Here is a 26777-nt window from a genome sequence, read left to right as displayed (position 1 = left end):
GGAATTAGCACCATTTCACAGTAAGAAAATAAAACACCGTTGTCTCCTGTCCTACTCCTGTGACTTCTAGTAGCAGAGGCCACCCATGACCAGCATGACACGGGACAAGTCCTTCTCACCTGCAGACTCACAGCGCTTTCGTGAGCTGCAGCCGCGTGAGGACCACGGTCCCTTTGGAAAGCAGAACAGACATTCCCTCGGCTATCCGCTGCTATGGATGGAAGACAAGCGTGTTTAACTAGGTTTCAGGGGTTACCCTCCTGCAGAGATACAGAGCTATGAACGATGTATTTTTATAGCATTCAAAAGATGAAGGTTGTCCTTTGTGAACCAAAGCCCTCAAAAACAGATTCCTGAAGTTTCTGAGGTGCCCTCTGTATCGAAGGATTGTAAAGCATTTGAACAACCAACCTCTCCAGCTGCTCCAACCGCACACAGCACCAAAAAAATCGTACAGATGGGAGACGGGGCAGAATCACCTGCCACAAGGCCGACTGCAAATTCAACAAAAACAGGACATAAAGGCCCACAAAAGCTCAGGAGCCTCGATTTTGCAAACACTTGGTAGCGATGCCTATCACGCAGGTCCACCCTCTGCCCCAGGGCAAGTGTGAGTGATACCCCCAACTGGGTTTTGCTGTTCACGGAGCCTGTTGGAGTCTCTGCTCCCCATCACCTGCTGCTGCAAGGGAAGACGGTCCCAGGGCTGGGCTGTGTCTCCAGAGCCGGGGGGGGGGAAGGCAGGAGGTGTGCACCCCAGCCTGGCTGCCCTCCAGCCCGCCGGGTTCAGCATCTCCATCCACGGCTGCCGCCTTACCCGTTGGCCAAAGGCCAGGAACAAACTCGTCTGGAGAAGGTCAAGTGGCACATCGTCACTTTGCTACAGATTTATTTCTGTGTGAATTAATGAAACGGTACACACAATTCCAGAATTAAAAAAAAAAAAAAAGAAAAAACAACCAACAAAAAAAACCAAACAAAAAACAAAACCCAAAACTTTTATAGGCCCATAATCCTTCTTTCACAGTACAATGCAACAGTAAAGGATTTAGTCAGTGTAAACAGAAGGTCCAACAGTGATCATCAGCTATCACAGATCAGCTGCACAAACACCACAACTACGGGGTTAATGCCATTACCACACAAATTGACAGTACCAGTACAAATCATAACTTTACCTACAATGCTTTTTCATGTGCAAAAACCATGAAAATTCAATTTACGGAAGGGCACCTTCTCTAAATCTTCGTGGGAGCTGTAAACTGCCTCCTTGGCGCTGTCTTATCTATTTGGCAAAAGGTCTCGGGGGCTGATTCTCCAAGGTACCCTGAACTTCATCTGCAGCAGGCAAGCCATCAGGGCTCTGCATCTGAAAAACAGGCACTCGCGCATCCTCTGCTGCAGCAGGACAAAGCAAATCATCAGCTGAGGATGAGTATCAGTCAGGTATTAAATCAATCTTGAATTTCAACTTAGATTCATTCACCAAGACCATTCAAAACAGTCCTGGCTATATTATGTATGGATCATAAGAGCTCACAGGTAACCCACAAAATCATCATTTAAATACTTGCATTTCTTTAGTGTACTAACTGAACCGTCACTGGCTTCAAAAGCTGAGGCTTACGGTAATGAGTTGGCAAGCTTAAAGAGGGTGGATAAATTACTGAAGTCAACGGGCGACAGAAAGAAAGGAATGCTACCAAGGTGATGCTAAAACCTTATGCTGCAGCCACCCGGCAGCGCTGGGCTGCAGATGTGCACCTCAGCTGAGGATGGCCCGGGAGGGAGCCCTGCGCTGCCCTTGCACCGCGCCGCTGCACGGGTCCTGCGATGGGACCGGGGGCTTGCAGGGGGAGCAGAGCCACGCTGTGCCTCCGGCTGCACCAACGCCAGCTTCGTAAATTGAATTCATAGTCAGACTATACAGGAAAAAACAAGAGGTAGTTATTTATTATACCTCTTCAAAAAGGCAAAACAAACAAAAAACAGGATGTAGAAGTGATGCGGTAAACCTAAAGTCAACAGGTACCTACTTTTTTTTTTTTTTTTCCTCCTTTTTTTGGGTTTTTTTTTAAACACATGAAGTTAAGTTACAGACATCATATCAAATGCACACTTTATGGAATTCCTGCATAGTAGGAAACAAAGAGGCTAGCGCTAATCCAACAGCTATGTTAACAGCGAGACTGCCATTTACTGGTGCAAGGAAGATGCCCTATCTCAATATAAACAGAGCATTACCCCTCTCGTAGAGGGGTCCGATGGCAACACTTATACATTTTGTTCAGAAGGAAAAAGAAAGCGTTTTCTTGGGGATAAACTGCCAAAATAATCAGCTTCACATCCATAAATTTAAGGCAATGTTACATTAGACCTGAGAAAATGAAAAAGAAAAAGTGTAGATTTATTTTCTCAACTATACATGTACACTCAAAATTTCAGTATTTTCTGTCTCCTCCAACTCTCAGGTGGTGCTGGGGAAAACAGCCGTGGGGACACTTCTCTGAGGTCTCAGGGTCAGATCCTGACAGATGCAGAGTTTGTTCCAGGGAAAGCTCACGGGAGCTGTGAGTGCTCGGACTCACCTGGCTCTTTTTCATATATTCTCTTTTTAAACATCTCTTTAAGCTCTCTGGAGAAGGTTAACTCCAGTACGAGCTTGTAGTGCACCAGTAACCCTGAAAGGTTTGTATAGCAAAACTGTAGCTAAAATAGACAATAAAATTACATACAGCAAATTTCTGTGATTTCCCCTTTTCAGGAGAAAAAGAAGGATGTCAGGGTTAACAATTTCACTGCACTTTTAGCCATTCCCACAACGACAGAGTAAATCCTTTTAACACTAGTGTGAAATCGCAAATTGTTCTGTGCTCTTCCTTAGAAAATAAAAATTTATAAAACCAAACAAACAAAAAAAATCAACTCGCAAACATTTCTCATTAAATGGTAAGGGACACGAGAGAGATCAGGGAGGGGATTACAGACACACAAGCATGCTAAGGAGTTATTAAACAAAGTGCAATGATTTTTTGACTATACAGGACGGACGGACAACTCCCCTTCAGCACCACCTGGATGCTCAGCACTTCTGGAGAGGTCCGGAGGTACCGTGTCTTTTTTTTGTAGCCATAAAGCTTGTGTTCAAGGTTGGCTGGGCTCCACGGCCCCGTGTGCAGCTGCGGTAGCTCTGCACATCTTAGCTACGCCTGTGACTGCAGGAGAAGAGATTGGCTTGCACAAAGACACAGCCGCTTCCCAAACGTGAAATTTAGTTACCAGTTGAGGATTTGACGCCTGGTTCTAGAAAGCTGCTTGAGCCACAACTGAAAGATGGACTCGGCTCTAAAATCTGTGCATGCCTGGTGTAGTGTCTGTGGGGTCACCTCCTCCTAAACGTGACTACAGACACAAACCCTCTCTCCCTCCTGCTCCCAGCCAAGCAGCCAGACACCCGCAGCCCGTGCTGTCAGCTTTGGCCGGTGCCTGCCGTTAGCCGGCTAAAGCAGGGCTTGGGCAGAGGGTCCCTAAAAAGCAGAAAGTCTCCAGGTGCCAGCTCAGGTTCCCACAAAACAAGCTCATCGCTGGTCACTGCCCGGCAAGAGGGTCTATGGGCAGATTTTTTGTGATATTTCAAATGTGACTACCCAAATATCAGAGACAAAAAAAAAAAAAAATATTAAAAAAATCCTCATCTGAATAGAAAGCGATTTCCACTGCTCGCCAGCACCTCCCTACCCTCCTCTCCCAGGCTCAAAGGATGAACAGGGAGTCAGCTCCTCTACTTACCCCGCTGGGAACTACACCCTTCGTCAAATCACACATTAAAGAAGCTCACTGTGTGCAAAAGACTCTTACGCTAAAACAGTTCCACCCTACACAGTGCAGTCAACACAGTTTTTAACTTAAATTTGCAGCTTGTTCTTCACAAGTGCTTGGCAGAGAATATTTATATTCTTCTGACACCATATAAATAATATTTATACAGCTTAGACATTTTGAGACATGCATTAGACTTTAGGTAGTACATATTTCTTGATCATATATGCAAATATTACTGTCAATTAAACTGAGCAACCTTATGCTGGACCATGTCTTGCGTTATCCAGGACGTTTGACGGTGGCTCTGAATCGTCCATGGGAAGGACCAAGCGTGTTCCCCGGATTACGAGTTCATGGTCCCCAAAAGCGAGCTCCCGATCAAGCGCATCTTCAGAGCTGTTTCCCACGAATCGCCGTGACGTGCCGCTGGATGCGACAGAGTCAGTGTTGACGGTGGAATCCCCGTAGGTCAGACTGATGTCCCCATCGTTCAAAATGAGGTCAGAGTCATCGTCCTTCAGCTGCTCTTGATTCTGGGCAACGAACAGGAGGAAAGGGCTGTTTAACTGCTCCTGAATAGCCGTGTTTGAAATCGCACAGTGGCGGTGAACAAGCAGACAGAGGCACCGAATCACAGACTCTCCTGCACCGTGACCGTAACCAGACGTGCCATCCATCAGCCCCAGCACCGGATCCCCCCACAGGCTCCCAGCTCAACGCTGCAGAGCAGCATCCAAAAGCTACTCAGAAACATAAACATGTCAAACTCCACCAACACCATGACAGAAAGGACACTGATGGACTCACCTCGTACGCCTGTGGACTTGTCAGGCACCGGGCAATAGGCCCACAGCACCCAGGGAGCGTGGTCGTCAGAGGAGGACCGCTGTGTGTCAGCAGAGGCTTTAGATAGCTGTGCAGAGGGTTAAGGAAGAAAGAGGAACTGGCCAGTATCAGTCAAGTGTGGGGTGCAGAGGTAGTGGTGAGGGACTTGGTGTCTCCAGGCAATCGCAGGAAGGAAAGAAACACAAGTCCCTGGAAGCACAAGAATTACAGGGATGAGCAATAGGAATGCAACTACGCGCAGTGGGACGAGTGGACCAGGGCACAGTCCCGGTGAGAAAAGGCTCAGCAGTATCACTTATCCCATCACCCTGTCCCTCTCAGCCTGGCAAATCGCTCCTCCGCTGATCCGTGGCAAAGCATTTGCAAGAGAGGGGAGGCACAGACTGAGCAACGGGGCCACAAATGAGGAGCCCCCCTGCCCTTCCTGCGCACCTGCCACTGGCATCAAGGAGCCCCTGGGCTTCCAGCCTTGGCGAGCCCAGCTTTGAACTGAGCAACCACCGCAACCCCACAGACCGTGGGTGGAAACGGTCATTTCTTGCAGCCGCAGACATGAGGAGGCGCAAATCAAAAACCAGCGGTGTAATGGGAAATAAAGGCTGGCTCCTCTGCCAAGCAGGGAGCGAGTCACGCTCCAAGTCAGCAGAGCTGACCAAGCGGATGGGATGTGACATGGCACGTGCCAGCTGCCGTTCAAGGATACTTGTGATCAAAGTTGTACCACATGCGGAAAAGCCAGGCGCTTTCTGCTTTCGTACTCCTCCTCTCGCTCTCCGGGACACCCTGCAGGAAAGCAAAACATTAAACAGCAGCAGGGCAACGTGCCACGACCTGCATCAGGGCCAGGAGGTTATCCCCAGGGGAACGTAAGAAGACACGCACCTTCCCACTGCTTCTTCAGAAGAAAATTTGGGTTGCCGTGGGTAAAAGCACGTCCACACCACAGCAGGTGCTTCCAGCACCGCACTCTGCATCTAGCAGCGTACGACAGCCTTAGGGAGGTGGTATCAAAGCACGGAGTGACCATTTCTCTGCTAGAGCCCTCCTGTTTCTGGCCCCAAGGTTTAAAGTGCCTCGGAGCCAGCAGCTGCATCTGGACATCACATTTAATAGTGACTGACAAGTCCAACCTCCATCAAATCTCACCTGAGATTTTTGTGTGCAAATAATCGTGTGTTATGGGGACTCCTGGCTTCCTTTTAGTCAGAGAAAAAATATAGAACTGTTTGGAGGGGACTGTGAATACAATTATGTATTTGACAGAAGTCTGGGTTTCAGATTTAGGGCTCTGGGCTGCCTTTAGCATTTGATGCTTTCTCTGCAGGAGGTGAACAGCTCAGTAAATGGCTCTCAATAAAATGAACCTCCAAGGTGCAGAGCCCACACCAAAATCAAGTCCAGCCACAGCCGCAGCACGACCAAGCTGCTGGTGCACGAGTGAGACAGCTCGGGGCTACCAGGCAGGAAAACTCCCAACACCGCAGGGCTCCAGCATTTATCCCAGCGTGGTCGGTGGTTCCTGGGCTGCCACATAACTACCCATAGGAAACACAGAGGCAAAAGAGAGGTTGAGGGTACCCTCAGGTAAAAGTTGGACAGAAGATGCTACATTAAATGAGTCAGTAAATGGCATTTCTGTACTGCTCTGGACACTGGGATGAGGCAGAGCACCTCCATGTCGTGCACATATTGATATTTACTTCAAACCCAGCAAGGGAGAGACCAAATCTATTCTAGCAGTAATGTGGACTTACTAAACAGTCCAGCAGTTATTCTATGCCTTGCTCTCTGACCGAATAAAAGCAAGCCTCATTATAACCACCGAGAGCACAGAAAAGCCACGGCTCGGGCTGACTGCAAACTCATTCACTAGAGGAGCTAAAATCTCTCCTACAGCTGGGAGTGGAGCACAGACGGGCATTCACGGGCTCTCGCTGTAACCCCTGCACGGATCAGCACAGTGCGAACCCCTCTACAGAGGCTGCCAGCACCGCCGCACTCACCACGTTCTCCTGATCCGCATCCACACCGACTCTGTGGAGCAAAAAACAAGCAGAGGGTTAGCACAAGCAATGCCAGGTGGGTACGTGCCGTGGTCCAGGAGGGAAGGATGCGATCTTCCTCTTGTCTCTTCAAACTGAGCACCTTGAGATGAGAGTGGGATGAGGGAGAGGGCGCGCTGCGCCAGGAGAGCCCCACGCGTGCCACTCACCGGATATTCAGGCAGGACAGCATGGCCGTGGTGCCCCCGCCGAAAACCCACACCGTAAAGAAGACAATGAGAAGCGTCGTGCTGAACATCATCTGTCGGGCGTACGTGGCCGTGTCGCGGATGGCCAAGGCGAACGCCATGGCTCCTCGCAGCCCTGCGGGGGAAGGGACGGCGGAGGAGCTGCGTTAGCCCACAAGCCCAGGTGGCCGCCCCCACCACAGGCTTCCCCACCCAGGGCTTCCATCGTGCTGCCCACGTGTGGTCCTGTCCCTCTGAGGGACATCCACCACTGGAGGAGACCGCAATGCTGTGAAAGCAGGCGTTACCACCACTCCTTCCAAACCCAGCAAGGCAAACCCTCCTCCTGCCCCACGCTGTGCGCTGGAGCGCAGGGCAGGAGAAGTCACTCCTACACCTCAAAACCAAGGCACTCACACCACTGAGCCTAAGGGAGCCCTTCCCTGCCCGGCTAGACATTGCCTATAAGAGATTTAGAGTTGAATAAGGAATATGTCCAGGCGCTCAGGGGCAAGGAAGCGCAGATGGGCCACGTGGTCAGAGGCAAAGATGCGGTAACATACCAGCAAACATCATCATATGCTGTAAATTCGTTCCGATCTTATTTCTTCTCCCCAAATTCAGTAAAAATGACAGTGGGTAAATATTGGCAGCTCTTCCTAGGAAGATAGCAAGCTGTATTTGCACACGTTAAGGGAATGGCTCTTCCTATGTCTCCCATCGCATCCCACCTCTGCACGCAGAGCCAGTTTCTACTGCCTGATGGAAATGCTGGGGAGCCTCAGAGGCGCCAGGCACTGTGGGAAGAGCATGTTACTACCTCACCAAAGCAAAGCACGCATTGCAAATCAGGAATATCATACAGAGACAAGCACAAATAAACAAGGGAAATGATGAGAAGACAGGTTAGACTAGCGAGGGGAGAGAAAAAACACCATTTCCCACTGTATGCTCTCCCCTGCTGGGTCCGTTTTCCACCCCAAGAATTATTTGTCCTCTGTGAAGCTCAAGTTACCACAGCTACCACAACCCCTCTGACATTCCCCAGCACACCACGCTTCACAGCTGGGTTTCAAGCTTTGAGCCAAGTCCCGTTCCCAAAGATTATTCAGTAAAATGAAAGCAGCAGCCGCTAAGAAGGAAAAAAATAATAATCTAATACTCTTTCTGTTTTCATAGCCTGCGAGATACAAGAATCACCAGCCCCTTCATATTGCTTTTTATCTTTGAAGCTGTATCTTTTAATACCAGCACCCAGATGGCAAAAATAATCTTGGAGCCAGTATTCAGCTCAGCCTTGAATAATATGGAAAATGCTTCCAGCTTTTATGTTCTTTCCTGAACATCATGAATTTGCATAAGAGACACATTTCATGATCTCTCTCATGAATGAGCTATTTCATCAGCGAGTTAGCCAGTTCCTACTGAAGAGGCACAGCACAAAATTTCCATCTAACCACACAAACGGCACTTCCCTGCTCTTCACTCTCTTTACCCCACTGCAACTCCACAGAAGCTCATCAGGGAAATCCAGCCGACCCCGCTGCAAACCCATGCACCAGCACTGGCAAAGATAACAAAGTGTTATTTACCAGTATAAACCTGCTTCAGTGCAGGCAAAGGGTGAAAATAATTCTGCTCAACTGAACTAGCTTCCTCGTGATACGAAAAAAATTCCTTCAAAATCCTTGTTTTTCTGAGACATACCAGGGCCGATAGCTTGTTTCTGTTAGCATCAGCCTACAGAAGGGGAAATCTTTCTCATGACATCATTCAGAGACATCTACTGCAGCTTTAACTGTGCTATTTGACCAACAAAAGAAGGGTTAACCGAGTGGAATAGCAGAGAAAAGAGGAAATAAATGACTATACCAGGCAGTTCCCATTCGCAAAGCCACCCCTGGTGCCACGCTGCACCACATTTACATCGGATGCCGTGTCCCTGCAGCAGCTGATTTGAATGCCCACAAAAGGAGAGAAGATGGGAAAGAAAAAAAAAAAAAAACAAACCAAGAAAACCCCACCAGAAAAGTTGGGAAAGAACCTCCATTTCCTTAAAATAACCAGTAAAGGCACCACTACATGGGAGAAATCCCCTTTTAAAAATAAATCTAGACTGACTGGAAAAAAGCCCCATACATTTGAGTGAAAAATACAAACTGGGAATGAGGCACCTCTCCTTTTTTTTTTTTTTTTGTCTTGTAAAACGGGCTCCAAAGGATACAAAAGCCCCCACCACAAAGGTAGGGTTAAAGACGTGGTTCTGGAAGGTGAACAGTGCAAGTCCCATGTAGGAGAAGATGAAGTTTTCTGCCAAGAAATTCAGAAGCTCGAACAACTGAGAGAGAAAAACAAATTAAAAGCAAGTTAGACATTACACAGATTTAACAGAAAAAACATGTGACCCCATCCATCACGCAATAAATACTTCTGCAGAAGCAACCCTAGTAAAATCCATCTGTAGAAAGACAGATACACCTAATTCTGGCTAGAGGGAAGGAAAAAATATTGAAATTCAGAGAGGCTGAGGGGGGCTGCGGAGCTCTCACCTGCTTCGTTCTGTGTTGGGACTCCGTAGATAAGTTGTTATAGGTATAGTGGGCCTGCGTGATCCCGCAGAAGAGCACGGCCACCACACCTGGAGAGCAGAGCATCACATTAGACCCCTGGTCACGAAAAGGGAACTGAGCTGCACCCCAGCAGTGTAGGCGACTTAATGCAATAACCCCAGAACCCAAAATAATTAAAACTTCTGAAAGCAGAGGGAGAGCCCCGGCTGCAATTGATACTGGGAGAAACAAAACACCGTAGCCCCATCACCCCTGCCGATCTCTGTCCCAGATGCAGGACTGGGCTGGAGCTTGCCTGTAAAGCCACACGCTTCAGCCAGCAGGAACGTGCTCCAGGACATCAAGAAGAACAAGCCGGTCTCCAGCAACGGGAACTCCCGAAGTTTGGTGAACTTGGTGACGTTGCAGATGGTTAAGGATAATTTGGAGAGAAACTGTAGGCTAAGAGCGCTTCAAATCCAGCTGCGTATCACAGCAACACTACACAGCCTGCCCCTAACAAGGCTGTGGTGCTGCCTTTCATTAATTTAAGCAAAAAATCATGAAACAATGCACCTGGGTGAGATGTAGCACAGCAAAAAAAAAAAGAAGCTGCTATGCAAACACTTGGAAAAAAACCCAACAAAAAGGATATTAAAGCTGTCACAACTCCAGTAGCTGCTCCCATTGCAAAAGATCCACTGAATATCCCCAGGAAGATCCCGATGGACTTGAACATCGCTGTGACATCAAATGTATGGCTGTTGTCGCCCGCTGGCTGGTACGCAACAATTGAACTGGAAGAGAGAGGGAAAGCACACACAAGAACAACACGCTCCTCAGGCACCTCCACCATGAAGTGCTACGACCGCTGCAAACACCGAGCCTGAGAAACCAGGGAGACAAACCCCAAGGGATTCCAAAACTCCCCTGGGATTGCAGCATGCGGCGGCAGCACGCCCACCCCGTCCCCGCGAGTTCGGGACCCCCTTCACTCCGGGCTGGCTTTCTGCTGTTCAGCCACCCCTCCTGGGCACGGATCTGCATTTGCTCCTTCTAGATCTTAGAGAACATTGGACCGAAGCCCGTCTCTTGCACGATCTCCCACAAATACATTTGCTAGTCATCAGCCCGCCATTTATGATGGTATTCCGGGGGTTTGGCATCACCTTTCTATACAGTCAGGCAATCTGGGACCACAAAGCATTCAAGTGGGAAGCCTACATTTCTCCATCAACTCCACAGAGGCGGCTGATGTGAATATCCCCTGGAGAAGTTATGCCATTTTACCGCATTTAACATGCACCACATTTATTTTGCACTGCTCCGAGTCCAAAGTGAAACGCTGCAGGGCAGCAAGGCAAACAAACGGCACAATGCGGTTCGCAGCAGCCACGCTATTACCTTCATCCACCAAACTTCAACAGACCTTTGCGATGAGATGGCAAATAGGTCTGCCATGCTGATCCCGTCTCTGAACCTGCTCCCTCCTAACTCCTGAGGAGCTGAGCCTTGCGCCAGCCGTTTTGCTGTTTTACTTGGAAAGGCTGGGATACAGGGGCGGCCTTATCCATCTCCTAAATCCCGTTTGTTGACTCCTTACATCACTTTATTTGATGTAAACATATCAAAAACATCAACTTCCTAGTTAGCAATCCCTCGGCTGGCTCTGTTAAAACTCCTGGATGTGAACTTTCATCATTTTCTGTTTAATCCCTCAAGTTACGCTCAGCGCACACATCCTGCAGCCTTCCCCCCTAACGACACACAAACATTTTTCTGCAACACAATGACAATCCTCCCCTTTCCAACGGGTCACAGGTCACTTCCCTTGCTAAACTTCCTTGCTTTTAATACATTTCATTTTTCTGCATTGTCTTCTACGCTGCAAGCCACAGATTTCTCCCTGTGATTTAATTTCTTTTGTCAACCCCATTTCATACTTCCCATTCACCAGCATGCTCTTATTCTGGGGTTTGGGGTTGTTTGTTTTTAAAATCCAGACTGATTTCATTTCCCCTCCATAACCGACTGTTTGGATGTCGGTTTTGCATTTTAACCTCTTACAGTTTTGCTTCTGGTTTTGCTTTTTGCATCGCTGATAAGACATTATCCACAGCTGCCCTTTGTGTGCTTTACTTCCCCGCTCCCTGCCCACGGGGCTCCCTGTGGCATTTAGCCCCTGTGACACCTCCCCCCCCCTCCCAAACCGCAGCCCTGGCTCCTCGCTGCCCACAGCTTTCGGTTCTGGGTTCAATTCCCCTTCATCCTGCAACCGCCCCGCCGCCACTACGCCAGGCCAGGGCAAGCCAGCACCAGGCAGGACAGAAAGGCACGGGGGGTCCCGGACTGAAGGCAGGGAGGAGAGGAGCCTCGGGGACACCCAGCTCCCGGTGGGACCCACAGAGTCCCCCAAGCTCCCCATCCTCCGCCGGCGTGGGGACAGTGCCTGCAGCGCCCGCTTTCACCATGTGCAAGGAGCTGACAGTGCTTCTCTGGGCAACCGCCGAACCCAGGCACCCAGCCAGCTGTGGCTGGAGCCCCTCTTCACCCCTGGGACAAGGTGAGACCCACCACCCATTGTGACCCCGGTGGCAGCTCCTCCATCAACACAGCCCACCTGCCCAGAAGCCACCCCATTCCCCATCTTCCCAACACACCCCTGCATCTCCTCACTGGAGAGCAGGTCCTGCCGTGCTTGGGGGAGCAGAACCATCCCCAGGCAGTTCCCCTACTTACGTCTCTGCCATGAAACAGACAAACGCCAAGCTAAATCTAAAAAAGAGGAACCATAAACGGGAGCTCTGGACTGCTCTTGGAGGCACTCTCCTCCTCGGTGCAAGAGGTCCTCACCTCCTCCTTGCACCCAAGATGTGGTTCTGTCCAGGTGGCTCAAGGCTGCCCTTGAGATACCTGCAGCGACCGATACCCACCGTGCTGACCCGCCTTACACTGCTTACGGGGACCCTGAAGACAAAGACCACAGCAAGCTTTAAAATGGGTACGGGTTCCCTGCTGAGCCGCCCCTGGCAAGTCAGCGTGCTGCTGGGCCGGTCTGCACAAAAGCATGGCTGCAAAGTAACTGCTGGCTGCAGCTCAGAGCTGCTGGTTTGGTGCAAATTATCTTATTTCAGGGAGGGGGGTGGATTGAACTCAGCTTGTGGAAAGAGGAAGGCAGGAAATCAGAGCAACGGCTACAAAGCTGGTACCAAAACAGTGCAAGAGGCAAATCGCTGTGCGCTGTGCCGTCACCTACGTGCGCGGAGATCCACCACAGATTTCATTACTCTGACGTCGAACCCACCCAGTCCCACTCTGAACCTCCCGGCACAGGCTGAAAGACCCCGTCCCTTCCTCACTCAGGATCACTGCTTCAACACGGCCTGGCTGCGCAGCATTTACTCTCGCACTAGCAGTGACACATCCAGCACAAAAGCCAGAGCGAGCAATACAAACAGTTCCAGAAACCTCAACAGAAACATTCAATTCAGTAAATACAACCCATGCGGGTGGCGATACACAGCTCACAGTATGTTACTTGCTGCCTCCACCTCAGCAAAACCCACGCAACCAGCATGCTGGAGTGACATGTATTCCAGAAATATTTTCCGCATTAGTCTTAGCTATACATTAACCTGTCACCGTTGCAGATATTATATCTTTCCAAACAAATTCCTGTGATGACAACACAGTGAAAACGCAGATAAAATACGTCCTACATGCACAGGACATAAAATATTAAAGAATATAAAACATTTTTTAGAAAGCTAGCAAGTTTCCCGTGTGTTCAGTCCAGGGTATTAACTCTGGCTGTAAGAAGGACCATCTTCTTGATGCACAGAAAGCGCAGAGAGAAAGGGAACAGCTGCTTTGCCAACTATTTCCACCAAAACAAAAGCAGGTATTTGTGAATGGGAAGGAAGGCAGGCAGGAGCAAAGCCACCAGCAAGGGGTTTCAGTGGGATCCTGGGGCTGAAAAGCAGACTTGGTGCTATTCCCATTTCAGAGGGACATAAAAACTTCCTTCTGGCTGGGTCAACCACCATAAAAGCAAAACAAAACTTCCCATCACGCAGGGCAAAGTTGCAGGGACAACCTGCAATTTCAAGCTGCCGTCTGCAATGAGGAAATGAGTCAGAAGGTCACTACAGCTTTCCAGGACACTTAATAAGGAAATCTGTGCTTGCAAACACTAATGCTCCTATCTTACAGGAGCAAGGCCTAGTGGCTCCCCCCATGTCCCCCCTGACATGTAACATACATAACAATTAAAAATAAAAACAGAACACACTTACGAAGACAGCACTATGGCAACGGCATCATTGAGGACGCTTTCGCCAAAGAGAAGGGCATACAGCTCAACATCAACCTGGAGTTCATGGAATATGGCAAGAACAGTCACTGACAAATAGAAAAATAGAAAGACATTTAAAAAGGTGCCATTAATTCACTGTAATCAAAGACAAAAAGCCCCTTTTTAGAAAGCTGCCTTCCTGCACATCTGTGCAACTGCTGCGATGGTGCCAGCCACCCCCCATGCTCCCTTTGATAGTCATCCTTCTGCCCTTTCATTTTTAGATCTGCTTTATCATTTCCCTCCTCCTCCTTTCACTAAAACACATCCCGGGCATTAGATCTATTGAGTCTTTAGCGGGCAGATATGAGCACACTCTGCTCTTGAGCTTCCTGAGGGTTTGAGCTCATGGACTGGACCATGACACCACACTGACACCAGCTGGTGTCACCAAGCTTTTGGGATGCCGTTAGCTTGGAACACCAAGGAGAGCCTTCCTCCACCTGCAGAAGGCCAGACTTATCCAGGATGATGGCTATCTTTTCCCTCCATCCCTGATACTCCAAGAGAAATCCTCAGATTCAACCCAGGTTGACACACTGCAAGTGCCGGCACAGATGTGTTAACGTTTCAGACCTATCTGGAAAAAGCCAGGCATCGGCTCAAACCCCACGAGGGGGTTCCTTGTGATTTGCAGCCACATGGCAGAGATCGGAGTACCCTCAAGCCCTTCCGCGATCCAGCAGCTCCAGGAAGACAATGAAAATGCAGCAGATTTTGCGTATCAGCCTTGCAAAAAGATCACAACATCTAAAGCAAGCAAGATGTCGCACACGGTGCATTGTGCACAGCTCAGACTGCTGTGGAGGGCTGAGCTAATTCCAATTAACTTCTGTGAAAGTCCTTTAAAACAGCATTCAGGGACTCATCCATGCACACTGAAGGGGTTTAACCCATTTATGCCCAGGCAAACGCTCCATTTTTACCTGCGGGATTTTCTTGTTCCCATTTCAAAGCCTGAAGAAAGGATGCGACACCGACAGCCCGTCTGCAGCATTTCTAAGCATTACTTCTACCTACAGTCCTTGCCTGGCCTCTGCCCACCCGCCATCAGACCTACCACACTGCTGTCGTGTCTGGGAGCTGCTCCTTGCTTTGCCAGCGTGCCCCCTTCTCGAGGGTGACACCCTGGCTAAGTTACGGGGAGGATGCTCGGCCTCGCAGCCACGTGGGAACAGCTCCCTGCTAAAGGAACCAGTGGGCTGAATGTATGCCCACGTTTGGAGAAGTTGGGAAATGATTTTACCTTATTTTTTAAGTTTGGGTTTGGGGATTTTTTTTATAATAAAAGTATCAGCTGCAATAGCCGCACACCTGGCAAGTCTTAGGGAAACACAAAAAATAAATTATTAAAAACTCATGGGGAATACACATCTCAAATCTCCACCTGGCAGACAGATGCGGCTTACTCCCACGTTATGCTGCAGGTTATGTTCTGCAGCATCATTCTTGTTTATATGCATATACATACAATGCTCCTCATTTTGCCTTTGAAAACAGACATGACTCATTGTTAAGATGAGCAGGTAAAAGTCCCAGTTCATCTGGAAACGACAGCCACTGGCACTTGTTTCAAAAGGGCAGAAGGTTTGGTTTATCCAGGTGTGCGACCTCTCCCTTCCAAGCAAAACTGACCAATATCTGCATTTAAAAAGATCCACCAAAGCTACGTAACATCGGGAAGGAGGAGATGCTGCCACTCCCCAGCCCCACCAGGCTGGCCTCGAGCGCAGTAGCCAGGCTGCAAAGGAAGAAATTCAAGCCCTGTTCAGCAAAGGGAAGGAAGAAAGAGAGGCCTTTTTGTGGTCCTGTGGTTCTAGGGGAGGGTGGAACATGCAAACAGCTACCACGTAAAAGCAATCGTGAACTAAGCAAAACTCAGTTGGACGAGGCATGTTCTTCATAGTCTGGATTTATAAAGCCCATCAGTAGACCCAGATGTCACTACTGTCCTCAGTACTGCTCGTTAAGATCAATTTTCAATTAGATAAGCCCCTTCCAAAATCCCACCCACATGGAAGCAGAAGAAAAATCACTAAACTAAAACCATCAGCCGAACCTTCCCCCCGTTACACATCTTGCTGTTGGCACAGGGCGGCAGGGCCACAGAGGACCTGTCCCAAACCCCGGCAAAGTCAAGAGAGAGGCTGCCCGGGACCTCCCTGGAAACCAAGGTTCGGGAAAGCAGAGGTTTGGAAGGGATATCACCTGTGCCTGGAAGGAAACAAAAAGGCACGGAGACAAATTTGACTTCTAGGAATGTCACAAATAAATTAAACTCCAAAATTCAGAAGGAGGGAACTTGCAGGGGTTTCAGACTTTCTCCCCCGCTTCACCACAACTCAAAGCAGATCAAAACGGAGGTAAAATGAGGGGGAAAAATAAACCATGTAACATACCAGGGTCAGTAGCAGACACGATGGCACCAAATAGGAGGCAGTCAGTGAAGTAGAAGTCTCCTCCGAGCTGCCCAGTGACTTTCATCAGCGCTACGCAGCCATACACAACAGAGCTGGTGATTAGAAGAAGCAATTACTCATCTCTGCAGTGCATTAAAACGACATTCAAATGGGCTCAATTACCCTGAATTTGCCAGATTAACCCCTGAAGTTATCCAAACACGGGAACACCAAAGAACTGTACTGGATGAGCTGAGCCCAGCGAAAGCCCACGGCCACAGTCCTGGAGGCGAGTGTCAGGCCACGCACACCACAGCAGCGGGACTGAAACTCCTCCACACACATAACGTGGCTAAAGAAAAGCAGCAGCCACGCTTGTGGGGTCTTGTGAAAGTTTTGCAGTGTTTCACATTAACACATTCCAGTGGGATGACCTTGGCCTGACTTTGAAATGGCTGAAATTTTCAGCAAGGAATAGATAATGCGGATGCTGAGTTTGCTTGAAACCACCGGACTCTCCAGTGGAAAACACCCTACGCCAGCCTGCGTGCTGCTATTCAGAGTGGGAATCATCTAGCTCCCTCTGCGCGCCGGGATAAATAATTTGAAACACAATCTGTGCTTGCTAGGCACCTGCTCCCAGCAAGTAAGGACAGGACATGCGTTCACAATCCTGCCCTCTACTCTTGTGTCTCGCGCTTGTTAGGGCTGTGCTTTCACTAATTTGAAGTTACTGGTTTTTTCAAGACAATCTTCAAAGAAGCGTGAAATTTTCTTTGCCAGGTGTATAACTACTTTGCATGGGATGCTGAGAAATCACTGTGCAATCAGACAGTAATCGCCCTGTCCACGCAGCAGAAGTTTGGACAGTAAATAGTGGGTTTGGCCTCTGCTGAGCAGCGGTGGCAGGGAGCCTGTGTGATCCTTCAGGGCTGGGATTAGCAGCCGTAGCTCTGGTCTCAGGGCACTGCCCCCGAGCACGGCTCAAACCCCCACGGGAGAGCCCGACCAGCTCCAACCACTCACCCGATCACCAGGCAGGAGATTGCAGTGCCGAGAAAAGCGTACGCTAGGATGGATCCCAAGTTTCTGAAGAAGTGCCTCTAGAAGAAAGAGGCAAGGAAAAAATAAAATATCAAACCCGAATTATATTTTGCTAACCATTGATTTCAAGCCTGCACAGGCACCCACACAGTGTCTGTAGCAACTTGGACCTGGCTCAGACACCACGAGCTGGCCAAGCACGGCTGAGCAGTGCCCAGCGCCACGGCGTACACTGCCAGACCAGCAGATCTTAATGCAGCCTTAATAAACATGAACACACCATTTTCTTCTACCTGTGTGTTTAATAAGGTACAGTCCTGGGAACCGATTTCCTAACCCAGCAGCATTCCTCCTTCCTTCTCCCGCCAGCTAAGCAGGATCATTTTCCTTTCCTTCCAAATCAGCATTTCAGAGAGCTGCTGCTTCCTAAAACATTCCCACCCTCCTATGTGTTTTGAAAGCAAGGATGGCTGGAATGGCCCCAGCTGGCCTCAACCCCCCCTGTGCAAACCCGTGCTGGGTACGGCTGAAGTCACTGACCTTCCCAGGGCAGAGGGGCAGACAAGACTGACCCCTCCTGCTTCCTACAATCCCACATGTCCTGGGGAAAACTGTACCCAGCTCCACAGCCTGGGCCTGCTGAGCAAGCATTATAGCACTCCCAAGTATTAAAAATGCTCTGGAGGCAGAGGAACTAAAAACATAGGCACTGTAAAGGCACGTACCCTTTTCAAGCTGTAGCCTGCATAAAATATAATTGGAGGAAGCAAAATGTTGAAAAACACTTCAGGATCAAAAGTCACCTGTTAAGAAAAAAACAAACAAAAAAACAAACAAAAAAAAACAACCAACAGTAAAACGGTTTGTTAAAGACTTTGAAAAACAAAACACGAATAAGAATGTCACATAAAATGTACGGGAGGAAACCTTGTACCCCTGACAGATGAAATGCTGTTGGGTCAATGCTGAGGATGTGTCTGGGATCTTTTGGAGACACAGCCCAGAGTCTAAACACTTTAAATTAAGATCAGCTGAAACTAGAGTTTCATTACATTGTGTTCAACTTATAGCTGATGACAGTCTGACCGAAGTTTAAAAGAAAATAATAAAAAAATCACTTAATCCAGCAGACAGAGGACTGGTCCCCACGGAGGGAGGGGGGAGCACTGCTCACCTCTTCAGCTGCTGACTCCCTTACCTTTCTCAGCATCTCGTTATCCTGGACATTATTGAGCTCCTGGGCACTGATTTCCCCCTTCAGGGTGTACTCATAGTACTTCCCGCTGACATTCACCAGCAGCGTGGCAGGACTGGTCTGCACTTGGCAGCTCAGGGTCACGTTGTTGACATCGCTGGGGACATGGATGCCATAGCGCAGGACCACACCGACCAGGACCCCTGGAGAGGGACACGTGTCAGTGAGACAAGCCATGGCAAACTCCCGGGACAATCTCTTTGAGCATGGGTGCAGCATCAGGCATGTCAGGATCCTGACCCTCTCGCTCAGCTGCTTAGCCCAACCACCGTCCAAAACTGCCTGAGCGGTACTGAACCATCTGCGTCCTTCCGTGAGCCATGCAAATGCTTCATGCTCATGTGGACTTTCTAACACCATCCACAGACTGGTCCTGAAGGCTTTTAATCACCCAGCAATCAGCCAGAGCCTCCCTCCAGTGCAGCAAACAGCTGGCATTGAGGGCACGCTGGTTTTCTTAGGACAAGCACTCTGGTATTGCCGGTGCACAGCTGGGGACCTGGGCAAGGTGCTGCTCACGTGTGCCCGAACTGCCCACTGCACCTGGAAATGTGATGGCGTCACATTCTGCCACTACAGAAATCCATTAAACCCTCCATTTTGGTAGAGGATTAAAACCAATACGCAGCAACCACCATGAACCCTTTGAGGATGGTGAGCATCCTCCACAAGATGCTGCAGCACCACACAGCCTCCTCCCACACCCGGGAGCTTTCGCACCACACCGCAGCGATCCCCGTTTTATGAAAACCATGGAAGTTTCCCAATCCAGGCCGACCACCCAGGTCTGGTCCTCACCCCCCTGCAAGCCTCAGCACTGCACCGGGAGCAGCAGCCCCAGGGCAGCCCCGTGAGCCAGCTCTGCCTCCGGCTCAGCCGCTGTGCAGGAGTATCGTGGGGTTAATTTGCAAGTCAGCAATTTATATGGCACTTTTCTTTTGCAGCACAGCTGATGAGCTGCGCTCTGAGGTCTCGCATCCAGATTAATGGTATTCACACAGTGCAGGCTCCTCCAGCTCCTTCTCACCCACACGGTGTGCCGAACACTCTGCTGGCAGAGCTTTTTGACATCTGCAGGCTGGGGAGGAGGGATGTCCCACAAGACACCTTTCCACGTAGCCTTCAGCACAAAAGGGTTTGGAAACTCCTTGATTAAGGCAGCACTGAGCCGCCACAGAAATCCCAGATCTTAACCCCATCTCTGAACCACACATTTATGAAAAGCTTTCAGACACGTGGGAACTCAACAGAGACCGCAACACTCAGGCGGCTTCTCCATTTGCCTCCTAGGATGCTCTTGCTGCTTTACTGTTGCCTTAATTAAGATCTTGCTCTGTGCTTTCCTACAGGCAGGGCACAACCCCGACTGGAGAACACCCAGCTCTTCCTCTGCCACCATCCCATGGGAGCAGAGCCTGGGCAGGAGTTCTGCCATGGCCAGGCAGGAGGCTGTGGAGTCCCAGCACACCCAGCATCTTCTGCAGCCAGTTCCCCATCTACCACCTGGTTTTTGCCTTCTCTTCCCTTCACAGTGGTTTTCCAGGATGAGATTTGCTCATTTTGCCTATGGCCAAGAAAAATGCCCCCGCCGCCCATCCCAGGGGATGTCGTGCACAGCAGGGCCACCCAGGCACGCGTTCAGACCATGAGCAGAGGCAGAAGAATCAGCTGCAGGCAGAGTCACCGCTGCTAACCCACCACACCAGTGACACAGGGTGGCTTGTCTCAGGGACCGGGCTGACAGACCAGGAGCTGCACCCAAAGCCCATCCCTGGTCTAACAGACCCGGGAGCTGCACCCAAAGCCCATCCCTGGTCTAACAGACCCGGGAGCTGCACCCAAAGCCCATCCCTGGTCTAACAGACCCGGGAGCTGCACCCAAAGCCCATCCCTGGTCTAACAGACCCGGGAGCTGCACCCAAAGCCCATCCCTGCTCTAACAGACCCGGGAGCTGCACCCAAAGCCCCGTCCCTGGTCTAACAGACCCGGGAGCTGCACCCAAAGCCCCGTCCCTGGTCTAACAGACCCGGGAGCTGCACCCAAAGCCCCGTCCCTGGTCTAACAGACCCAGGAGCTGCACCCAAAGCCCATCCCTGGTCTAACAGACCCGGGAGCTGCACCCAAAGCCCATCCCTGGTCTAACAGACCCGGGAGCTGCACCCAAAGCCCCGTCCCTGGTCTAACAGACCCGGGAGCTGCACCCAAAGCCCCGTCCCTGCTCTAACAGACCTGGGAGCTGCACCCAAAGCCCATCCCTGGTCTAACAGACCCGGGAGCTGCACCCAAAGCCCCGTCCCTGCTCTAACAGACCCGGGAGCTGCACCCAAAGCCCCGTCCCTGCTCTAACAGACCTGGGAGCTGCACCCAAAGCCCATCCCTGGTCTAACAGACCCGGGAGCTGCACCCAAAGCCCCGTCCCTGCTCTAACAGACCCGGGAGCTGCACCCAAAGCCCTGTCCCTGGTCTAACAGACCCGGGAGCTGCACCCAAAGCCCATCCCTGGTCTAACAGACCCGGGAGCTGCACCCAAAGCCCCGTCCCTGGTCTAACAGACCCGGGAGCTGCACCCAAAGCCCATCCCTGGTCTAACAGACCCGGGAGCTGCACCCAAAGCCCATCCCTGGTCTAACAGACCCGGGAGCTGCACCCAAAGCCCATCCCTGGTCTAACAGACCCGGGAGCTGCACCCAAAGCCCCGTCCCTGGTCTAACACGGCACTTCTGCAGCGCAGCTGAGCTGCTCTTGCAAGGCTACAGGTGGTTTTAAGGCATGCACAGCTGACCATGTGCTCACTGCTTCACCCTGCACTGCACTGCTGGTACAGAACCACCCCGACAGTAGCAGAAAAGGTCCCTCTCGGCACAGCCAGGCACGGCCAGCAAGGAGAGCTGCTCCAGGGAACATCATGCTGCACTGAGCTGCTTTTACACCAGCGTCACTAAGAGGGGGACACCAAAGAGGAATGCTTTTGCTTACTTTTCTGCTAGCCTCTTTGTTCCCTGCAGTCATCCAGTGCTCCAGAAATAATAAGTACAGAAATGAAGGCAAGGATGTCAAGAACACTGAGATGCCACAGCACGTATATACACGAGCACGTGGCGGGGGGGGTGCATGGCACCGCAGCATCGGGATAAAACACCCAGGCTTCCTTTCACCCAGAAGATGATGACCCCCAAGGTACCATGGCAGGCAACCAAAACTCTTCACTGAGATAAGATGAGCTTCAAAGGGTTATTAGGACTGTTAAGCAGCTTTAAACAGTCACAGTGAGAAGTCAAATGAAAGGGAGGAAAGCCAGACCGGAGCTCGTTTACCTTCTATCCTTGCAACTGCTCCTCCACTCCTACGGAGCAGGCAGCACCAGGCACACCGCACTCTGCAGCCCTCCAGAGCTACCTGGGGTGGCTTTTAAAAAGCTGGTTTTTAACAAAAAAAAAAAAAAAAAAAAATTGATTTTAGATCTTCACACAGGAGCCAGAAACCTCCAGCAGCAGCAGCTGCCTGCCTTTGCTCAGATGGAAGTGCACCCAGTGACCCCTTCAATGCCCAGGCTCAGCACTTTGAGATGAGAGGCCCTGCAGGAGGAAGGAGGGAGGGATGGACAGACATCGCTGCTGGGAATTCAGAAGGGATCCTGACTCACCCTCCTCTCTACTCTTAATCCCTTGCCTGTCCTCACCGTCTCACTTGCCCGGGCAGCTGTTCCCTGCCCCGCGTGCCGGCCGTGCTCCAGCCACAGCCAAATTCCCACTCTGGCCAGGAATGAGGTAAGGGAAAAGGGACAGATAAACCTACAGAATCTGCCAAGACCACTGTGCTTGGGGGTCCCAAAATCAGGCATATTATCTTGCCCTGCAACATGCTGCCTGGGAGGCTCCCAGAGCTCTCTGGAGCAGGGTGGGAAAAGATGCCCACGTGCAAATATACATCCGCACAAATTGCTCCTGGGCACCGCACGTGAAGCAGCCAGCCATCACCCCAGCAGCTCCCGACACAGAGGTACCACCAGAGCTACTTACAGGGGAAGCACGGGGCTGCTCTGCTTAAAGCCAGTTATTCTGCCAGCGTTAAGATGACCCTACCTCCAGCCCGACGGTGGGTCTTTAACCGACCCCCTCCGCCACCTAATGATGCTCACCGGAGGCACCTGGGGCAAACCTGACGTAGATGCCAAGGTTTTTCAGACCCCAAACCCATCCTGGGCTCAGGCTACCTGGACCAAGGCCAGGGGAGCGTGTAGGTCCTCCTGGTTCTGACAGTCTCTTAGGAAATGGTTCAAATTCTCTTGGCACTTGAAGTGCCATCCTAGCAGCAACCCGTGAGCCGCTCTGCCAGTATCGACATGCTTTTGCAGCCAGAAGTTTTACAAAACTGAGCCCTGGGAGGGAGATGAGCAGAGGGAACCTGACACCGAGGAAGCTGCCAGCTGAAAGTGCAAGGAGTAGAGAAGCTAAAGGCAAAGCTGGTAAATTAATTGAGTTCTTTTATGCAAAGTGTAAGAGATTATTTTCATTGCATTTCTCCCAACTTCATTAAAAAGAATAAAAGCCCATAGGCTTTTTTTTTTTTTTTTAAGGTGCTGTTGAACATTTCCGAGGTAAGGGTTTAAATGAAGACTAATATATTCACATCCAGGCACTTAACAACAATGGAAGCGCACAGGATCCCCAGGCAAGCATTAATCTGGACACCGAAAGGAAAGAAAAAATGTAGCAAGCAACTGAAGACATCCTGACAACAAGCAATTTAGACATACGTAATCCAGAGGCCAAGTGGGAACAAGTACAAGGAAACTACAGAAGTTCCTGCCACATCCACCATCAGACCCTGAGAAGAACTGAAACAAAATTGTTCAATTAACCATCCTAATGTTGAGTACCTGGAGGCAGAAACCTCATTTTAAACACCGGAATGAAGCTTAGGGGCTACCAAACACCTACTGTCTATCACCCTGAGATGACCCAGCCTGTGTCCAGCTCTTGATCATCAACTCTGAGGTGACAGCATGATTTGTAAGACAGAAATCCACTCAGAGCCAGAGCTTGTAACTTAGAGTAGAAAAGAAACACAAAGGAAACTCTGATGTATTTCGGCAAGAAGTATGCAAAAATTTTATTTTAGTTGCTGGGGTTTTTTTAATTAGAAGAAAAAAACCAAATTGCTTTTCTCGCCCAGATCTCAGGGTCTGTTTTGCAGCCTGCCTGCTGCCACACTTCCACATTTTCAACGGACTTCCCCCGGGCTGAAGGCATGGCAGGGGGCCGGGACACTGAAGCAGAAGCAGTACCCGCTTTGCTCCCTGCAGCTTTTAAGCGGTCGCTGAAAACAGCATCTCAGCATTCCTTGGGAAACTACACATCCCTTTTCCTATGCAGCTTTCACAACCTGAGCAGCAAATGCCAAGAGCCTCGGTAGCAGGGAAAAACTTGGAATTTTCTGCATGACCAGATGGGTGATGTTACCGATTTCACCAGCAATTCTCTAAGTGCAGTCTGCAAAAGAGCAGACAGAAAAGATTTGTTTTACAAATCCGCAGGAGACCGAACCGACCTGAGTTGTCCTCTGAGAGCAAAGGAGAGCACTCAGGTGGGTCAGGGAGAACAGAGGACCACGAAGCAGCAAACTCCAGGAGAAGAACAAGGTTAATGGCAAGTTTGAAAGCATGAAAGGAGTAGAAAGTCCACGAGCCAGCGAGCTCCAGGGCAGCAGAAGGAAGACCTGTGCTGGAAGCACGTGCTCCCACAGCACAGCTCCTGTCCCCGGGAGGTGACCACCCTTGCCCTGGGCAGGAGGCCAGCGATGCCTGCACCTCCCTCAGCGGTGGCTTGCAGGAATGCGAAGAGGCAGCCAGTATTTTGTGCCTCCGGGCTGATGCAAGTGTCTCCACCCCTTCGTTCAGAACGGACACTTCCAATGAACCGAAACGTAGGATCACAAAATCCAACAACCCAAATAGGTCAAGCCACAGCCTCCACAGCAACGCTTTCTGCTGGGCAGGGGGCTGGCCCACACTGGTGCTCTGACGGAGCTTGGTTGCCCATCACCCACAACCAGGGGCAAGGACAGCACAGAGAAGAGCCACTGACCACAGCACTCAGCAGAAGACACCTTTCCAATCCTAAACTCAACGTAGCTTGTCTAGATAAGGACCCATAGGTGTGTTAACGACTCCCCCAGCACAACTCACAGTCTTAGTTTGGTTGAACTCCAAGCCATGCCAGGTAACGCGGGCAAAGCCACGTACGGCACCTTCATACAATGGCAGGGCCACTTCATGTCACCTCAGTAAATCACAGGCCACCATTAAAACCCAACCAGCTATGGCTCCGCTCCCCCGACCCCACGGGCACACGTGTGGGACATCTCACCCAGAGGTCCCGGCACAGCAGGAGGAGGAAGCCCCTGATCAGAGGCTCATGTGCACAGGTCCCTGAGCAGCAGGACATAAAGCTGCTGGCCCTGCGGGTCGCTGAGCATGGCAAAGGGTGGAACCATCTCCCCAGACAGCCTCTCCACTCTTCTTGGACAGCTTCTGGAAATTCAGGCCCTCTAAACACACAGTGGAAACATAACACCTGGCCACAGCGTTCAGGATGCAAGACTCCTGACCAGAGCACAGCCTGGTCCGTGCTGCCCCCAGCCCCACTCTCAGCCCTGGGGCAGGTAAGCAGGACTTGCCATTGCTTCGCGAGGTGGCTTCAAGGCCACTCGGCATGCGGTGATCCCCGACCCCACCAGCTTCACCCATGCCACCCTGCAAGACTGCCTGGGAAAACCCAACCCATTCCTCACCGCCAGAGGTTATGGAGTACCCCTGCCCCCAATAGCCCCCGACAGCCCCTGATAGCCCCCGACAGCCAGGGTTTGGGAACCAACCGACCCATCCTCCAGCAGCTGCCACATAACGCTCAGCACGGGGCCAGCCAGGACAGGGCACGCAGCCCAGCCATCCCAGCGAGATGGGAGCATCAGGCTGGGGATGCAGCGTGTCAGGGGGATCCCCGCATAGGGCTGGGGATGCAGCGTGTCAGGGGGATCCCCGCATCGGGCTGGGGATGCAGCGTGTCGGGGGGATCCGCGCACCCCTCAGCCCACGCAGACACCCACGTCAACCCTGTCACAGCCCCTTGGCAAGGTGCCACCAGGCACCAGAGGAGGGAGCGGTGGGCAGCTGGTGGTCCCATGAAAGCGGGCGGCGAGGCGCCCCAGCTGGCCCAGCACAGAGCAGGGACTGGTCTGGATGGGGGTCCCAGTGCCCGGGGCAGGGTGGGCGGCGCTCGCTGCCGCTGTGCCCTCGGTTCCCCGGGGAGGGGGGGAAGGGGGGGCGGGGGGGGTCCCGGCGCCCCTCACCGTAGATCATGGCCAGGCCGGTCTCGTGGAGGAAGCGGGCGCGGCGGTGCTTGAACAGCCAGATGGTGAGGATGGTGAGGGTGAGCAGCAGGATGAAGACGAGCAGGTTGGCGCTGTCCTGCCGGTGGCTCTCCTCCGCCGCCTTCTCCGACACGATCTCCTCCTCCAGCGCCCCGGGACGCGCCGCCACCACCTCCCCGCCCGCCGCCCCCCGCGCCCACAGCCCCGCCGCCGCCGCCAGCACCGGCCCCGGCCCCGCCATCGCCCCGGTACCGGCCCGGCCCCGCCGCCACCAGGAAGCGGCGCTGGGCGCAGGCGCTGCGGGGCGGGGACAGCGCTGCCGGGAGCCCGGATAGGGACGGGGCTGGGAGGGAGCGCCGTGCCGCCGGGCCGAGGGGAGGCTCTGCGGCGGAGAGAAGGGTATTTTGGCTTGAGGCAGCCAAGGAGAAGGGGGAGCGGCCGGGCGGGGGGCGAGGGCGGCGCCTGGGAGCTCGTAAGGCGGAAAGCCTGTTGCAGGCGAGCGGGGAGGGCTTGCGGGAGCCGTGCCCGGGCGGGGAGGGGGCTGCCGGCTTGCAGGGGGGCGGCAGCCCGGCCGCGGGGGCTGGAGTGGGGCAGAGGGGGGAGGCTGGCGAGAGGGGGGCTACAAGGGAGAGAGCAGCTCGCGAGGGTGCAAAACGGGGTTCGCAAGGGGGAGCCAGAGCGTGAGGAGGGGAAAAAAATTATCCCCCCAACAGACTTGCAGCAAGGAAGAAGTTTCGCACCGGCCCTGGCTCCGCACAGCCACGCGGGGGAGCCGGGGGTGGGTGTGCGGGGGGTGGGGTGCAGCACGTGCGGCTCCCCAGAGCCGGGGGGTCCTGGGGGGCGGCGGCGCCAGGAGCCGCGGCCAGGGGGAACTTCCCGCCCGGTTTGGCAAGAAACAAGGGGGAT

At 51.7% G+C, this 26777-nt stretch overlaps 1 protein-coding gene across 1 annotated transcript; it reads right to left on the bottom strand.

The window, feature by feature from the left end:
- Positions 1 to 862: 862 nt before the first annotated feature.
- SLC9A6 (solute carrier family 9 member A6) lies at positions 863 to 26127 on the bottom strand. Its single transcript, XM_055817930.1, has 16 exons — positions 25851 to 26127; positions 18443 to 18642; positions 17970 to 18047; positions 17227 to 17303; positions 16201 to 16313; positions 13743 to 13848; positions 10103 to 10244; positions 9764 to 9869; positions 9448 to 9536; positions 9123 to 9236; positions 7462 to 7573; positions 6881 to 7034; positions 6672 to 6702; positions 5372 to 5451; positions 4630 to 4735; positions 863 to 4355 (listed from the first exon to the last, which is right to left on the bottom strand). Exons 1-16 carry the CDS (start codon positions 26110 to 26112, stop codon positions 4080 to 4082), a joined length of 2046 nt encoding a protein of 681 aa, XP_055673905.1. The 5' UTR covers positions 26113 to 26127; the 3' UTR covers positions 863 to 4079.
- Positions 26128 to 26777: the final 650 nt, after the last annotated feature.

Source organism: Falco peregrinus, chromosome 13, assembly GCF_023634155.1.
Source record: "Falco peregrinus isolate bFalPer1 chromosome 13, bFalPer1.pri, whole genome shotgun sequence".
Classification (NCBI taxonomy): domain Eukaryota; kingdom Metazoa; phylum Chordata; class Aves; order Falconiformes; family Falconidae; genus Falco; species Falco peregrinus.
The sequence above is the reverse complement of the archived record's forward strand: the minus strand, read 5'-3'. Positions and strand labels throughout refer to the sequence as shown.